The 18,571-nt window shown below is 36.7% G+C and overlaps 2 protein-coding genes across 3 annotated transcripts; both read right to left on the bottom strand.

Moving 5' to 3' along the window:
• Window positions 1-922: 922 nt before the first annotated feature.
• LOC105213867 (uncharacterized) lies at window positions 923-4,326 on the bottom strand. 2 transcript variants are annotated; one of them, XM_011186961.3, is made up of 3 exons: window positions 3,987-4,326; window positions 2,048-2,284; window positions 923-1,973 (listed from the first exon to the last, which is right to left on the bottom strand). In XM_011186961.3, exons 1-3 carry the CDS (start codon window positions 4,002-4,004, stop codon window positions 1,155-1,157), a joined length of 1,074 nt encoding a protein of 357 aa, XP_011185263.2. In that variant the 5' UTR covers window positions 4,005-4,326; the 3' UTR covers window positions 923-1,154. The 2 variants fall into 2 exon arrangements, with proteins under 2 accessions (XP_011185263.2, XP_028897271.2); XM_029041438.2 differs by having other exon boundaries at window positions 923-1,976; window positions 3,987-4,325.
• A 6,733-nt stretch (window positions 4,327-11,059) lies between these two features.
• On the bottom strand, window positions 11,060-13,302 carry LOC105213866 (uncharacterized protein DDB_G0287625). The gene has a single exon (XM_011186960.3). It carries the CDS (start codon window positions 13,215-13,217, stop codon window positions 11,307-11,309), a length of 1,911 nt encoding a protein of 636 aa, XP_011185262.2. The 5' UTR covers window positions 13,218-13,302; the 3' UTR covers window positions 11,060-11,306.
• Window positions 13,303-18,571: the final 5,269 nt, after the last annotated feature.

Raw genomic sequence — 18,571 nt, 5'->3', positions numbered from 1 at the left:
AATAACGACTCATACTAAACGCTGGCCGTGGATTTTAGACAATATCTATTTTCTTTTCGATGACGACCGTCAAAAATTGAAGGAGACTCTGTCTGCCATTTTGTGACCGATGACGACACAAGGTTCAACTGGTATACACCAGAGACTGATGAACAGATGATATATATGATTCACCAAGCAAAATTACTCTATAGAGGTGAAGACTATCCTTTCGAGATGGCAGCCATCGTTTTCTGGCATTCAGATGGTGTGATGATCACAGGACTATATTATGTTAAATCATTAATTTATAAGCTAGCCGTAAGTGCAATGCCGATACGTTCAAGATTGTTCACGAAGTATCTGACCTCGTTAGCAATAGCTTCGTTATCCGATTTATTTGGATACCTGATCACAGCGAAATTAATGGAAACTGCAAAGCCTATAAGCTTTCAAAAGAGGGTACCCTAGCCACAATACAGGGATATTACCACATTATTGGGATATTGTCATATATGTCGGTAGTCCGTGCATTAGACTCTGAACATACTGTCCAATAGGCACACATACGGTGTGACTAAAGATCTGGCTAATGGCACAAGCGAGGTGGGCATTTTTCCTCCAATGTCAAGCATTCACCAGACTGAGATTGAAGTATCTCGACATTCATACCTTCGGCAAACTTAGCGAATTGGTTGGAATTGATATTAGTCTATTTATTTTTTTGTGAGAGACTCTTAGCGCTTTGTCGACACGTGAGTCTTGATCCATGACTAGACCACTTCTAATTTTGGCATCACAAGGAACCAGTATTTACAGCGGGCCAAATGGGATACTTTGCGACCAAAAACGCAAGGATGAGCCTTTAAACCTTACCTACATTTCACCTTACTTTCATCAAAATTTCCGCTTTTTTTTCAAAATTAATTAAGGGTGCACAATATACTAGAAACAATTATAATATAATATATTTTTATTTACACGTTTATATATCGTTATATAATATTTCATGATGTTATTAAAGACAAAAAAATTAATATCTTAAGCAAATAAATCATAAATACGAATTAAGTAATATAAGAACTAGAAAAAATCGCAAAGCAGCGCTGGGCGCACAAAATCTACAACTAATATTCACTTGTCAACGTAAAAACGTCCAATAGACCTCGGCATTCTCAAACATTGATGACAAGTGATGGGCGAAATCGCCGCTTACTCGTGCCAACTATGGGCAATGGTGGCTTCGGTGACTTGGGTGAACGCTTCAACTCGGCAGCCTTTGGGCGTCTTCGTGCGCGATTCGACTTGAAAGTCAAATTGTCATCGAAACTGGGACGATAGATTGGTGGAGGTTGTGGATCGACGGGCAATTCCTCATACTCACCCTCATCGTAATGGTGCTCGGTTTCTTTCGTTTTCATCAAATGTTGAAATTTCGGATTATTAAGCAATTGCAGTTTAAGCGCTTCATCCAGCAGTTTCTGTTGATCTTCCAAGTACTTTTCGATCTGCTTCTGCGATGCAACACCCTTAAAACGTTCACGCAATTGAGATTTAGCTCTGTTCGAGCTAGGTGGATGTACATCGAATTCATCCTGTTCGGGCTCATAAACATTGTAACTGAGACTGGGGGTTGGTGAAACGGAGGATAGCGTAGGTTTGGGTGGTGATACCATATGGAAAGGATCCGGTTCATAGAATTGTGTGTATTTGTGATGATGTATGTGTTTCTTAGCTGGCTGCAACTTCGTGTCGTGTGCCTCGGTCGAAAGATTCACATCGGCGTAAGTGGTGCTCTTGAAATGATTCGGCAAATGTGTGCTATATTTGGGATGGGAGGACGTAGATTTCTTGGGTACAGTTATGGGATGTTGTACACGTATTTGTGTGCCAATCGTATACTCGCGACTATCATTCTCCTTCGAGTTGAAATTATGCGCTTCATTCGAGAATTCGCTGGAACCATAGCGTTCACTAGAATTGTCTTCCTCTTCCTGCTAAGTTTTTAAATAGCATTTTTAATACATTATATATTATTTATAAATAAACCAAATTTATTTGAACTTACCGAAGCTACATGACGATATGAGATTTTCTTAGCATACTTCTTCGGAGATTCCTTGCGCTTACTCTCTTCGGTATGCAGATCGCTAGCGTACGAGAGCGGCATGAACTCATGACTGCCGGGATGTGAGGTGAAGTAGTGTGTGGGTGATGAGGACATGGGACTGTAATAAGCGCGTCGATAAAATGAGCTTTGCGCTCTCGCGCTAGTGCCCAGCCACAACAAGCTAAAATACAGCAGCTGTAGTGAGAGAAAGAGAAATGTTAAATGAATTAATCGAAAATAATCACAATAATTCCGATCAGCTGCCAATCTGTAGAAAGTCGCTCATTAGTTTTTAGCGGATATTCATAATTATGTAAGCCCGTTTACTGTTTCTACTCGCCTTTGTCAGAGAAACATAAGTAATAATCAATAATCGCATACAGACATATATGAATAATTATGTCATTATGTAGACGGTTCAGCAAACGACCTTGTAGCTGTATAAATCACTGTCAATGCCTTCTTCGCCGCTCATTCACACTCTATATTATGTTGTAATTATCGCTAGCTTTTGTTTTGGAGTTTACAGACTTATAGCACTGAATTGAATTAAAGTCTAATATCAGTTACTAATTTCAAAGCTTCTTGTGTTATTTTCATATTTATTTGAATAGATTTTTTTGCATTTGTAAAACACCGAAACCCCTTAAATTTTTACAAGAAAACTTAGGTGTTGCGAAATGTAATTCCATTAAGTTCTACTTCTTGTATTAAATAAATAATTATAATAATATGGATCCGCGACTAAAAGCATACATTGAGAAATAGAACAACAATGACTTTAATTAGCGTGGGCGTTAAAATAAAACCACAGTTCTGAAGTAGCCACATAAAAGAACGGACGCGTCGCGTGCTAGCAAACGATTACGAACCGAGTTTTATGACCGATTAACTTTTGGTGAACCAAAACTTACTTACTCGTTTCGATTGTGCTAATTAATCAAATTTGAAAACAATTAATGTTCTTTGAAGTGGAAAAACAATTTAATCATAAATTGAAGTTTAAAATAAAGTGCGGCCTAAGTTCTTACTCTATAAGTATTAAAAAGAAAAAATCAGAAATCAGAAATTTTTTTTATATTAATGAAAAAATGTATTAAAATTTTACTCAATATAATTTATTAATTTTCGTCAGCATATCCACAATATACCCTTTATTATCCAAACATTTCAAGCTAAATAAAAACAAAATGTGAAACGAGCACTCTTCTTAAGCCTTTCTTAATAAGCTCTTGAATTATTTAGTCTTCAAAAATCTTGGACATGACTTATATAGAACGTTTTAGAAATTCTACAGTGGGCTTTGCGCCGAGTTAAATTTCAAATTACTTTACCAAATTATTACCAAGCTGTTTTAAAAATAATATTATAAATCGACTTATAAATGTTACTTCACAACAAGATCGAATTTGGAAGTTTCCTTTCGAAGAAGTTTATTCTCACATACTTCTTTTTTTTTCTTTACAAATGAAAAGAAGAGGCTGGAATAAGAATACCACCAGATTTCTTTTTAACTGTTAAACACAAAATCCTAACTCTGTAACTCTACTTACATATATTTTCATGACTCAAACTATAATTCCTCTATTCATAGTGTTAAAGATGCAAATGCGACTTTGCTCCTTGCAAAATTTGTGATGTAACAAACTTTGATATGAGAGTAGCCATGCATACAAAAATTAGAGCGTTCATTTCGAAAGTGGACATTCCAGTAAATTTGTAAACATTGCAACAAAGTACAATAACTACAGTACAACCCAACAAAATCGCCTTCATTGAAGCATTCGATTACTTATTTTGGGTTAAACACACACAATTGAACATATGGGTGTATGATTTATTCACTTCGCTGATTTATTTCGACTGTAGACATACGTACGTTTGTCTATTTACTTACATTCCAAAGCCTCTTCATGTTCACGCGCTGGACTCTACAAAATTCACAATCACCAAAACACCTTCAGCGGCACGCAAAATTCAAATGCTTAATCGCACAATTCAATGAACAAATGTTTTTGTTTTGTTTTTTTTTTTTTTAATTTTTATATTCAACGCTTAGTAATCGTACATGTGCTGCGAAGCAAACACAAAAGGCGTGTATCGACGCGTAGCACAACTCTGCACAATGCAAAATACCACAATTCAATCGCAAAGCGTTTCAACGCGAATACCTTGTAACTAACGGTTTACGCGCCAACGTTGTCTCTATGAAACTGAAAGTTTTCCCAATGAGCGCATCGGTTTTATGCAGCTTCCTAATGCCAAAAGCTAAGCGCGCTGCCGCACCGCACACCACACCGCGCCAAGTGATGGTCGCGCGGCCGTTGCGATGGTTCGTCGTTGGCTTGCCGGTGGCTCTGGCACTAGTTCAGACCGCATTTGTTGGCCATTTCGATCGCTATCTGCTATCTGCAAAGCAAAAAGTTAAATGTGTTGCCAGCAGTTATGCGCTCCGCCATCCGCGCCAGCATGCCGCCTGCGATGGTGCAACAAGTGGTGTTCGCATTTGCATTTCCCGAGCCATTGCGAGCGGGAAAACGTTGGTGTAAGCCAATTGGGAATTAGCGAGGGGGGAACTAAAAGTACGGGGTAGGCGGGATATTGTGTTAAGTGGTTGCAATAGCATAAATACTTACTGATATTTTCTTATTACCGTTTCATACGGCGAGCATTTAGTTGCATTTTTCTTTTGGTTGGTGTGGCGCATTTCATGAGCGCGGTTCAACGGCGGCCAAGGTAATTAGTTTGTATGCCAGTTTTTCTTAATGCTTGCAAATCTTTTATTTGCATACGAATCACACTTTTCTTTTACTTTCAGTTTATTATGCATTTATGTGGTATTGTATAAACTTGCTTAACTAAATTACTCATCATTATTCATTAAATGGGTTTATTGCACCCATTCAGCATTGAACTTGACGTTAAGTGCGGGCAATAAATAAAAGAGGAGATTCCCAACAGTTATATTAAATTTTTTTGTTTTGTTACTTATTTAAGAACATGAAAAACGGCCACCCACACGAACGCGTTAGGTTTCCTGAAGGTTTGCGTAAACGACTTGAGGACGGAAGTAATTTTTTAACTGGCAATTAAAGGCTCTAAATATCCGTATTGATTCAGGGATAGCTTCATGGCGTCCAGGTAATTTGCCACTTGTTCGAGATGTCTCTGAATATTATTTTTTTCCGAATAATCACACAAACTCACAAATCCATCAAGGAATTCAAACAAATCGATCGTTTTTCCTTAACACCAACATTAAATTCGACCACCCCACTGGTGGAGTTAGAACTATTCTTCGTCCGAGACTAAGATCTAAAATATTATAAGGTAGACCCACGGTCTATTTACATTAGAAACGCAATATGAAACTACGGCAAGGAGGTTTCCAAAGGAGAGGTTACAAAATGTAATTGTAGCCAATAAGAATTAATTGACTAGATTTGAGCTTTCGCTTATCTTAGTGCAATGAAGAAGCTGAAATAAATGAGCTCTAGAATGAATCAACTAAGATCCACGCGGCACTGAACTTCAAAATATCCTGAACACGAAAGCGTTCTGGAATTTCATGTATTTCCAAAACAACTTAAGACCTCATTATTCACATTGAATTACATTTACATCCATTTAAAATACAAAAACGTCATTTAAAGCATAAAGAGTTGTGAGCATCTTCATTTCAACGAAATGTTAGTAAAATATTACAGCTGGTTTACGAATCGTTTTTCTTAGTCGATATTACAACAAAACAGATATTAAAACATCGAAAATTTCTCTAGGTTTCCAAAGTGCCAAATTAATCAAGGATTTCATGTATATCTATATATAATTCCTATTTTTATACTCTCGCAACAAAAGTTGTTAAGAGAGTATTATAGTTTTGTTCACATAACGGTTGTTAATAAGTCATACAACTAAACGAGTTAGATACATGCTCATATATATCAAAATGATCAGGATGACGAAACGAGTTAAAATCCGGATGTCTATCTGTCCGTCCGTACGTCTGTCCGTGCAACGGATAACTTGAGTAAAAATTAAGATATCTTGACGAAACTTGGTACACATGTTCCTTGGGACCGTGAGGAGGTTGGTATGGACGAAATCGGTACACTGCCACGCCCACAAAATGGCGAAAACAGAAAACCTATACAGTGACATAACTAAACCATAAATAAAGTTATGAAATTAAAATTTGGTACAGAGGATCACATTAAGGAGGGACATATTTATGTGTAATTTTTTTTTTTTTTGGAAGTGAGCGTGGTTCCGCCCACAAATAGGTTTTTTATATATCTTGCAAACCAATAAAGCTACATAAACCAAACTTTCTGCAGTCGATTCCCTTACCTACCCCACCACACACCATGAAAATAGTTGAAATCGGATAATAACCATGCCCACCTCCCATATTAAGGTTAGATAGAAAATTAATAAAAGTGCGTTAACTTGCTAACGGAAAACGTCAGAAACACTAAATTTTACAGAAGGTATGTCGAAAAGAAGCTGCACTCAGATTTTTTTACAAAATGGAATATGGGCGTTGCGTCGCCCACTTATGGGTCAAAAACCATATCTCAGGAACTACTCGACCGATTGCAATGAAATTCGGTACATAATACTTTCTTGACACCCTGATACCAACGGATGGAAAATGGTCAAAATCGGTTCACAACCACGACTACTTTCCATATAACTCAATTATGAATTCCATCTGATTTCTTCACTTTATAATGTATACATAAGGAACCAATGACGTTATCTTCATTGGTATTGAAAATGGACGAAATCTATGAATAAAACTTTACAAAAATACTGCCTATCATCTGTGGTTTCACTTGAGAAAAAATTGTCCAAAAAATTGTACATTTAAGATTTTTGCATAACAGACCCATAGTGCCTAGGATAAAGACAAATTTAAAAAAATAATTAAAAACAAAATATGTGAGATAAGTTTTCTTCGCAAATTAAAACGTACATCGGGTTTCCAATCGCCCACCATAAAGGGACCACTAATAACACTAAGGTATGTCAAATATTCGCACATTCTTTTTACACGTCGTTTTTCCTAATTAATTCAATTAGTTGACACATCCAAAACTATGATTTCCACTTTTTAACCTAACCGAATGTGAAGTGCTTTTTATTGATTGCTGAAAATTCCTGCGATAGGAAGTACCTGTTTGACTCGTCGCAGCCTCACCATTTACGATTTGCTAGGTTATGGTACATATCCACCGTTATATGAGTGTGTGTGTAAAAACTCGCAAATCAAATTTGGCAACAAAGTGGCGCAAAAGCAACGGGAACGGGTTAAATAAGAAAATAAGAAATTAACCGAAAATTGTGAAATAGTAAAAAATACGAGTATTATGTCTCTCTGACTTTTATTTACCCATAACGAATTGCTTTCGTTTTTTCGAAGTTCAGGTTCAAATGCAGGAAACGTGCGCGTGCAACTAAGCCACAGACAGACAGACAGCCACACAACAAGCAGGCGCGGCAACATTGCAATCACTTTTGCTTTATGCAGTCAATCGGGTTGCCATAAGGAGTTCGCATGTGGCATGTAGCAACCACATGCCGCAAGTCGCGCAGCTCATGCACTACTTTCTAAGGCCGTGGCAAGCAGCATCAACCAATTGCCTTGGCATTGATGTCTGTCCGTGCGTCAATCGGCAGCAGCCACAAGCCAGTAGCAAGCAGCAAGCAGCTGTTGGTCTTGCCCAATCGTTGGCGCTACAGGATGTGCTGCGCGCACAAATGCGGAACAATTTTGTTGTTGTTGTCGTTACTGGCTTGCTTTGCGCTCGTTTGGTAATTTATTTATTATGTCTGTATGTATGTATCCGTGACCAATAACAACAAGTCGCCCGGTTGGCGTGTTGCAAGTGGCAAGCGGCAAGTTGCAGCTATTTTCCCTCATTGCTGCCGGTGTTTTCGTAATTGATTATTTCACATTTTCTTTTTCTTTCGCCTGTTTGCTCTCTCGATTGCTTTGTTTTCAGACGCGCGCGCGCAATAACTGTTGCGTAACCGTTTATTTAACCGTTTCTTTAGCCGCTTGATTGCATTGGCCGTGTTGGACTTGAATTTTTCAAATTACTCAATAGTTGTCGCGCGCATGCGCACATTTCCTCAGCATATCCTGTCCAGCGAGTTCGCGTTTTATGCCTCGCATGTTGTTGCTATGTTCGTTATGCATTTATTTGTTTATCTTTGGGACGCATAAATGCACAATTGCAATGTCTAAATAATATGAAAAATCATTAGCTTTTAATTACCGTCAAAGCGACCGACGGGAATATCCAATTGCGGGACTCCATCCATAAAACGCATATAATGTGTCGGTAACACGGCTGAGATTTGTGAGTTAATTGCGTAATAACGGTAGTTGTTGCAATGGCGATCCACATGCTTGCATATTTATGCCCGAAATGAGTTCGTGCTTGTCATAATTTGTTAGCCAAAATCGTTAGGCTACTTGTTAGTTTACGGTACTGACTTTACTACTATAAAGTAGTTTTTATGTAACAATTTCATTTCGAAACTTCAGCAGATGAATGTGTTCAATTACTTTGACAGTGAAATAGCAAGGAATTAGTATTGGAAATCACTTTCTCTGAAAACTTAAGAGAGCGAAAGGTCTTCAGAGAAAGGTATCGGAGTACAATCGTAAACCTTTATTAGGTTATGTTCATTGATTTTAAGATAACCCAATTTTGTTAAAACACTATTTAAAGAGCCTATTCATTGATGGCTAAAATATAGTATTACATCGCCTTGACAGAGGAATCTCTTCTTACTCTGACGAAACTTGAAAAATAAACAACTTCAAACAGGGCAGGATATGCGAAAGATAGTCAAAGTATCATTGATTTACTATTTTATCCGATCAAAAACTTTAATATCGGTAAATTTATGTAATTTTTATACTGTTACAACAAGAACTAGCTCTTTCAAATATCGTTGAGATCAAATCTTTGTCGACGTAACTATAACCGACTCTGAATTGTATCCGGTCGAGAAATGTCACTTGATTAGTTTTGAATGATTTATTCTTCTACTGCAGCAATGATAAGCACCATCAGTTCATCAAAAAACTCAATAGGACTTTTGGATTTACTACCCTTGGCCCTGGTCGAATGATGACAGTATGGCTATATTATTCGACCAAAGTTCCACCCAACATTTCGATACCGGTTCGAGACCTTCAAAATAGGCGTGTTTGTTTCCAGCTTGAAAGTCACATTTGAGTGAAGTCTCTTTTCACCGATACACATTTTGAGTTTGTGAAAAAGGAAACAGTCGCTGGTTACCAATTCCAACGAAGACGGTGGGTAGGGTGTGGGAGTGGTGCATAGCGTAATTCCTTCAACTCATCGGTCGTATCACAAACTGAATGAGCCAGACGTTGCCCTCGTGAATGATTTTATTCAACTCAGTCAATTTAATTTTACGGTGACCAAACACAATTGACTGCCGTTGACTACCTATTGTCCCCTTCTTGAAGCATCATTTGTGCTGGTACGGTTCCGACGACATTCAGCAAACCAGTAATGATTCTTGAATCTGCTAGTAGAGTTAACAAAAGCAAAAGTTATTATTCTTACCAATAAGGATATCTATATAGAAATATCTCTGCCTCTTGGATAGATAGATAGATAATTATTCATCGATCAATATTTCAAATACTAATTTAATGTCAAATAAAAATCCGGAAATATATTTAATAATTTTTTATATTTTTTTAGTAGTAACATTTTGATTAGTCGAGTTAAATATTTTTGTATTAATATTTACTTTTTAAAAGAAGATTAATTGCACATTTTATCAAAATACAAATCATGTAAATAGATTTTCTTGAATACGAAGAAAGTAATTATAGTTAATACATGATATATTACATACAGTTTGAAATGGGACATATGTATTGTACAAAAAATAATATATTTCCATTTTTTTTTAAACATGTATATATTTTTATGGGGTATTGACGAGTAGTAATAGTCCTGTTATGGTAGAAATTAGGTTAGTTAGTTAGTTGTATTTAACCCTGGACGGTTATACATTTGTCGAATCGACGACGCACCGTCTACGTTTCTTTGTAACAAAAAAATTGGAAAAACTTCATTTCCTTAATTCTAAATAAAAAATTTTATCAGAAATTATTTTTGTGTATTTTTTAATGAAAAAGTTTTCCTTTAAGAAATAAAAGAAAGTGAAGTTCGTCGATTCAACGAAGTATAACATTAGTGTATGTAAAATAAGTATAACCATCCAGGGTTAAGTATAGACCTACAAAGCTTAAACTTCACTAAAACAAATAATGTTCAAGTTTAAGCAAATATCTATGTATATTCTATATTATTATTATTATAAGTTGCCTTACGAATACAAATATAAAGTAAGTAATTTAACTGCCAATGAGGCAAATTGCATTTTGCTACTATAACGTAATTGCTGACGTCATAATAGCTGACTTTTTGATGTTTTTTACTATTGTGCGATGTAAATATTTCAAGTAATATTTATCCTATCCACTCCGTACCTGATAGGCTAAAGCGGTTTGGCTTTAATCTCTGTGGAAAGCCAAACTATTCTTTAGATTTAGAATTGATTTTTTATAAGTCATTAGGAAGAATTTCATTTTCCAATTAATTGATTTCAAATACACCTCTATACTGATGTAAGTACTTAAATACCATTAATCTTAAAGTTATAATCAAAATATTACTTATTCCCTTATAGTATATTGAAGTTATTATACATAAATTGTTTATGGCGAAGTGTTCTTGAATTTAAGTGTAGGCTTGCATTATGTGTGTTCGCGTTAGTATTTATGAGATTTCAACTTTGAGAACACACAATACCATAAAATACCAAATAAAAACACAAAAGCCAGTATATACTGAATTACTGATACATATTGACATAGATATGTAAATAGTATTGCAATTTGCATATGTGTCTGTATATGCTATACAGTTTCTGAAGTCACTTTGTTAATTTTCCATTTAAAAATTCGAACATTTTAAGATTCAAACAAAAAAACAGCAAACTACACGTTGGCATGTCTCATATTATGAATGATCATTGTATTAGCGAACGCGCGCTCAAAACACAAGTACGAGCGCAACGAGCCATTCACCAATCGCGCGTTATTCACTACAGCAGCATCGCCGCTGCTCAGCTTAGCTCAGCGCCAAGTCAGCTGTTAGTCAGGCAGACCCACACTGACGCGCTGACGCGTCGCAGTGCTGCGCGCATTGCGCGTGGGTGCCTTTACGGACGTCGAACCGTCAGCATCGCTCGCAATGATCTCGCCATTGTGGAAACAGAGGTTGCTGCGCAAATGCCTTTTGGCATCCGCACCCGCGCCTGCGCCTGCGCCCGCTGCTTCTGGTGTTGCGCTCCGCATGGCGGTGTTTTGCTTTGTTGTCGCGGCTGTTGGCGTATTTGGTGTGATTTTCCGTGCAGCTGATGCGATAGTTTGATTGTTAAGACGACTTGTTGTTGTATTGTAATTATTGTTTTTGTTGTTATTTATTTTATTGACCACGCGATTGTGCTCCTCATCCTCCATGCTCTGGCTGTTGTTATTGCTCTTGTTGTTGTAACTACCAGATGTAATGCTGTTTAATGACTTGATTGTTGTTGCACAACCGCGTATGTCATTTTCCATAAATTTCTGCTCCAACGTCTCATTAGCATCATCGACGATATCTATTTCGCTATTGTAGCGGCGCAACGCTGGTTGTTGACGTTGCAGATTGTTGCTTCCGCTGCGCATATTTGTTGCTGTTTTTAGTGGAAGTGGCGCGCGGTTGCGCGACTGCGCAAGCGGACGTCGTGACTGACTTGGCATTTCGTCGTCGTGAGAGTAGGTGTCATCGCTGTAGGTGACATGTTTTTTCGGTGATGTGCGAACGCGCATATTTCTCATGCGGTCCACCATGTAATCCAAATTTTCCTCAGTATCGTGCTCGTTATATGCCTCCCGCTCATACACATTCCTGCGCCTAAAACCTTCACCGCCTCTATTGAGCTCATTACTTCTATAACCAACATCTGCATAATCCTCATAATGCCTGCGCGTTCTTATGGGTTGCTTTAGTATGCGCTTAGGTGGTGTCGTGAAACGTCCAACACTGTTGGAACGACGCACTGTCGGCACACGCCCATAACGTCCGCTGGGTGGTGCATAGTCATCTTCGTACATTTCATGTATGCGCTGCTCACGTCTATGGACATGCTCTGGACTTACAGTGCGTCTACTTTCCAAAAAGTCCAGTTCACGTATGCGTTCATCTCTAAAACGATCGACGCTTGTTCGCGGATTGTGTCGCACATCTTCGTATTCCTCATCAAATGCTTCAGCGATATAGTCATCCCGCGGTCTGTGCTCTGTTTCTGCGCGCATATTATTCTTTAGTTGTATCTCCGCTTTATCCTGTACATTATTGTTACCCACTCTCCCAATCTCTGCCTTCTCACGTCGCTCTGCAGGATATAGCTTCTCGTTTGCGCTTAAATCGCGCATATTATTTTTCACCTGCAATTTGGGGCTATTCTTCGTGTTCCGCTCCATCTCCTTCTTGTCGTTCATATCCATTTTGGCGCGTCTTAAATTATTACGATTGTTCAATTCGTCACCCACATAATCGTAGAATTCGATTTTCGATGTGAAAGCTTGCTTCTTCTTGGCGGTGGTATAACCAGCATTCACCACATTCACGGGCAGTGGCAGTTTCATGGCTGTCGGTTTGGCAGTCACCTCGGTAGCAGCACTCCTTTGACCTCTAAAGAGCAGTGGCTTTCTCGCCTTCGTTTCATCACCAAGATTATCCAAAAACTCGATTGACGATTTCGAAAACTCCTTCTGGAATAATTGTCGCGTATTTATGTCGGCATCACCGCCACCGCTCACCGATGCTTGCATGTGCAGTCGTGGCCTTTCGGCCTGTGCAATCTGCAAGCTATTGCGTCGTTTAACGCGCGTCTCCAACGCCGAGTCGACTTTGGTATCGTCCGGCCAGAATATACTCGATTGCAAGCGATTACGTTGCGTCGCGCCCCGTTCGATCATGCCGGGTGGCAGACCCGTATAGAATTTTCCATTTAACATCTTGCGTGCAACTTGACTTGTAAATCACCGTAAACGACCGTCCGCGCGAGAATTAAAAACTCAACTGATCCGACAGTTTCGCTGGCATGCACTCAGAATCGATTGAAGGTGATAGGTATGTAGGTTGATTGGCTGCAGCAGCAGCAGCTGACACTTGTTAATGTTGACGCTATATTATGGTCGAGATTGTTAGTTTTCGTTTGGCAGTTAATAGTTGTTGTTACGTTTGTAGGCGTTTTTGTTATTGCTTCATTGTTAAATATTCAATTTGCTATTCTGTGCTAATTATTCCCAACAAGCAAACGCGTACGTACGCTCCAATATTTACCTTTGAGTGAGTTAAGAGTATTACTAGCTTTAGTAGAGAGTAAAATATTGAAGTTGTATGTCAAAGTAGTGACGTAATTGATTAGATTTAGCTATACTAACCTTCAGCCTCAGTCATTTTAGACACTGAATTTTGACTCCAAATGCTCCTTATGTTAAATCAAACTGCAAAATTCTTAAGTCAATATTGCCAGCGATCAAGGTGAGGCTACTATTTATATATAAATTATTTGTTTCCTGAAGATCAGTTGCCACCTCGCTAACGAGTCAATTTCTACGAAATAATATGCCTCAGCAACTCTTTCGTAAAGAGAGTAGATCCAAATGTTGATGTTTTCTCTTTCTATGAGTGATTCCATATAAATAATGGTCAATCTGTCGACCTGCTCACTGAAGAATTTTCATAGGGAAACATTGGGTGGATTTGAAGAGGTTGATTTTATCTCCTTTTTTCGTAATTGTAAAGAACACATTCGAGTTTCGAAATCAAAAAGCTCACAGGATCAGAGCTCTTCTCCCTGTAATTGAACAAACTTATTGTTGAAAAATCATTTAAGAGAGGTATACAGACTTAAGATAGGATCTCTCGTGGAGAACTTCAATAATTCCCTGAAAAGCTCTTTAAATTAATCTAAATAATTTTTGAAATGATAACGAAGTCATCATAGCTGAGGTCACCATGGTCCAGTAGTTCGATAAAGGTTTACAATACGATTTCAAGCTCGGTATAAAAGCCGGTATGAAGCTTCCAGTGTATTTCTAGATTAAAACATAAATATTCTCAGTCATAAGGAGAAACAGTATGGAAAGTTCGGTCAAGTCATAAAAGAATACGTTAGAATGAATTTATAAAACTCAATATTTTAATAAGAAACATCTTAGAAAGATACATCTTCTTATTCCTTCAATAACAAAAATAGAACAGCCCTCTCTAATTACCAGAGATTATCTTGTGATCATTGTTGTAGTAACAACAGGAAAGATTCCAAGGAGTGCTGCCGTGTTGATAGCCCTTGGACGTATATAAATTCGGCCGCTGATCAACTATGTAGACTCAATTGTTAGAACGGATCGTTGGAACGGATCTTACATTTTCTCCTTATTCCTAACGGATGAAGTAATCATAATTCAATCCGCAGAGTAATCATTACGTCTCTCATGAAACATAGGGTATGGATTTTCTACAAGATAAATAAAAAACAAGTGGTATTTCAAAAAATATTTAAAAAAATTTGTTGACTGGGTTCACAAGATACAACTTTTCAAATAAACGCATACAGACACACAAAGCCACAAACACACATGTAAATACCCACCGATTACGTTGGATAATTTATGCCCCCACTTTGCCGCTTTTGGCTCATAAAATGTTTCATACTCTTGTTGTTCTTACTTAGTCCGTACTCGTATATAGTATGTCGTCGCAGCTATTTTTGCAGCAGCAAGTTGCTTTTTATGGTCAAATCAACAGTTCAAAAACAGTTTGGTGGAAGTGGTTGGTTGGTGTTTGCCGTATTTATTTGTCTTAGTGGTTTGTTGGAATTCTTGCAAACAGACTTTTCGGTTACTAAGATTTCATTCAGAATCTTTTGAACTCAAGTGATATAGGCTCGTTTTTGGGAGGAAATAAGAAGAATAGCTAGTATTTGTGTAAGAAATAAGAAGAAAAAGAGCTGGTATTTGTGTGGTGCTGACGATTGCGCAATTAATTGCCACTTTAATGGTAAATAACAGCAAAACAAATATGACATAACTTAGCTGACACTTATTGCATTCAAATGTAATCAATTACAAGTTAGAGGAATGCAATTTATAATCCAAAAATGAGACCTTTACCAATTGTCTATTTCTCTCAAAACCTACGCTGAGTTTCTGGCTAAACAATCTTTCCTTTTTACGATTCGCTAAAACATAAATATGTACATAAAATATCTTCTTTCGAGAAAAACTTGATAAATTGTACTCAAACACCTCGGAGTAAAATAAAAAAAATATATTCTCTAAATAATAACTCACCTTCGAATTGTTTTTTTACACTTCAATTTTATTTATTATCGTAAATAGTTGTTGTTTTGTTTGTTTCTTTTTTTTTTGTTTTCTTTTATCAACTACAATACTTGCATATGCTTTCTACGAATTCGTTTTTGTTTTTGTTTTTTACAATGTTTTTCTTTTCACATTCTACACATTTAAGTTATCATTTAACGAGCCATCATTTGGCTCTTCAATACTACAAATATGCAATAAATATATATGTAAATAATATGTTTAAGTAATAATTATAAATGTAAATATCAATAACTCAGTATATTCTATATATGTGTATGTACTTGTACATATTTATATAATTGTGGACTTATACATAATATATTGCATATATAACAAACCGATTATAAGATGGGCGTTAGTTAAAGTACAAGTATAAATGAAATTATTAACAAAAATATTTTTCAAATCAACACCTGTATGATGAACCCTAAACAATATAACCCAGCATTTTGTTACAGAAGAGATTTAAGAGGACTCACAATTTTTAAGCAAATTATCTTTAAATATCGACTCAGATACCGATTTTGACTAGAAAAATAACAATATCAATCAAAGCCACGATTTCTCTTTCCGAAAGAACTAGTTCTCTAGCAAGATCGAAAGAGTCTCTTATAGAATCACAAACTAAGACAATTGTTTAATATGAAATGTTAAATGGAAAATAGTTAAGTATTAGGTTGTCAAATATCTCTTCCACTTTTTGTCTCTTTTTGGCTTCAATGCTTTATAAAAAGTATAACTGTGATCGGATTTAGTTAAAATATACGCCATGTGTTTCCATCTAGACGGCAAATTCAATATACCCCCCTCGAAGAAGCCCCCTCCTTATTTGCAAAAAACTGGAACAGTCACTTTTCACAAGCCTCTTTTGAGTTCAACTCTACACCACAAGGGCGTTCGCCATGGACAGTAACAGGTGGTAATCACTTGGCGCTATGTCCGGGCTATATGGTGGATGCGATAAAACCTCCCACCCGAGCTCCCGTAGCTTCTGACGAGTCATTAACGAAGTGTGTGGTCTGGAGGAACACTACACTATTCCTGTTGGCCAATTCTGGGCGCTTCTGGTCGATCGCCTGCTTTAAACGGTCCAGTTGTTCTCAGTAGATGGTAGAATTAAGCGTCTGGCTTGGAGCAGCTTATAGTCCATGATTCCCTTCCAATTCCATCAAACACATAGCAAAACCTTCATGGCCGTCAATCCCGGCTTGGCCACTGTTTGGGACGATTCACCTTCCAGACTTCTGCAGTTGTTTTAAAATGGTTTGGTGACTAACTCCCATCTCCTGGGCGATGTCAGGAGATGCCACATGCCGGTCTAACACGATGTTTTCCATGATTTGATCGGTATTCGTCGTCACAGGTCTTCCGCCGGCTGGTTTATCCATTGTGTCGTTTTCACCCGCTCTGAATCGTCGAAACCATTCCTTCGCGGTTCGTAGTGATAGAGCACCATCCCCCAAAACACCATTAATCTCACCAAACGTTTCTCTAGCGAATTTGCCTTTAACGAAGGAAAACTTTAAAATAGCGCGAATTTCGCCGTTATGTTTACACGTCTATAACTGTTGAACGCAATATCCAAACTAATCATGCATAGCGTCTTTTCATAAGACAAAAAGGTGGAAGGGAGATATTTTACAACTTAATATATTGCACATAAGTCAATTCTGAAGCTCAAGAGATCAATGTTTACAGAAATACTTAGTTCTACTTTCTATAGGAAAGTCCTTAGAATAATGTTTATAAACTCATTTGAATCACATAGTGTCGCCATGTAGGAAAATAGGAATGAAAAGCCTATTTTCTCCTTAAAAAAATAATAAGTCAATAAACATGCAATAAAATAACATAACCGACATAAATTAAAATCTACTTTTATAAATATGTTTTCAATATCTCCTCTCGTCTTATTTGTAATAATAATTCTCCGTTATATTACAACACCTTCATACAAATATAGAGCGTGTTTAGCTAATTGCTAAATTTTTGTATGCTCTATTCATCACTTTTTTTTTTAATTTTTTACTTCTTTTATCCCAGATATGTACTTAAATTTCACTTAATCCTAATCATACACAAACACAGATTTTTTGTTTCTTTTTTTCAAATTCTTTGACGGCTATTTAAAGGTAAAGTGTAAGTTCATACTTTTGTTTTTGGAGCTTTTTTCACTCGTTACTATAAAATCATTTACAAATTTCACTTTTAAGTTTAATTTAAAAAGCGCTTATGCAAAGTTTTTTCGGGGTGCATACATACATATATATATATTATATGTCGCTTATGGATTTGTGTGACAATTATTCGATTTTTTAATTTTATCGGTGTGTTTTTATTACTAATATATTAATTATTTTTTTCTTTGCATGGAGGCGATCACTTTTTTCTTCTAATTTACTTTATTATTTACAAACTTTTTCAAAGTATTTTTTTTTTCTTTAGTTTTTCTTAAAATTTATAGTTATACATATATATTCTTTACTCTTAACGTGTTAATACTTAAAAATTTATATTAAGAGCGTTAGCTATTGCAACTTTATGGTGTTTTTTTGCTTGCATTTTCTTTTTGTTGGAATTTTTTAGTTTTTATAATTTTTCAACTTTTTTTTTTTTTGATTTTGTAGACAGCCAACGCTGTGACAAGCAAGTTTCTAAAAGTGTTTAATTGCAGTTTCAAACTTATTAAGTTGTTTCATTTTTTTTCCCCTTACCGCAGCAAGCCATACAGAGATACTTGCGATGCGAACTATAATTATAATGTGTACACATATTTTGAACTATTTTTTTCGTAATATTAGCTTGAAGACAATTTATTAACATGTAAATATGAAATTCATATCCATTTCTTTTTTATACCCAACGCACGACAAAGTACATAATAAGTGCAAACATTTTAGTATGAAATTTGCAAGTGCAATAATATTCCATGTTAAAAAGCGTTTTTCAATTGGGGCACTACAAAAGTAGACCAATAG

Source organism: Zeugodacus cucurbitae, chromosome 2, assembly GCF_028554725.1.
Source record: "Zeugodacus cucurbitae isolate PBARC_wt_2022May chromosome 2, idZeuCucr1.2, whole genome shotgun sequence".
NCBI classification, from domain to species: domain Eukaryota; kingdom Metazoa; phylum Arthropoda; class Insecta; order Diptera; family Tephritidae; genus Zeugodacus; species Zeugodacus cucurbitae.
The sequence above is the reverse complement of the archived record's forward strand: the minus strand, read 5'-3'. Positions and strand labels throughout refer to the sequence as shown.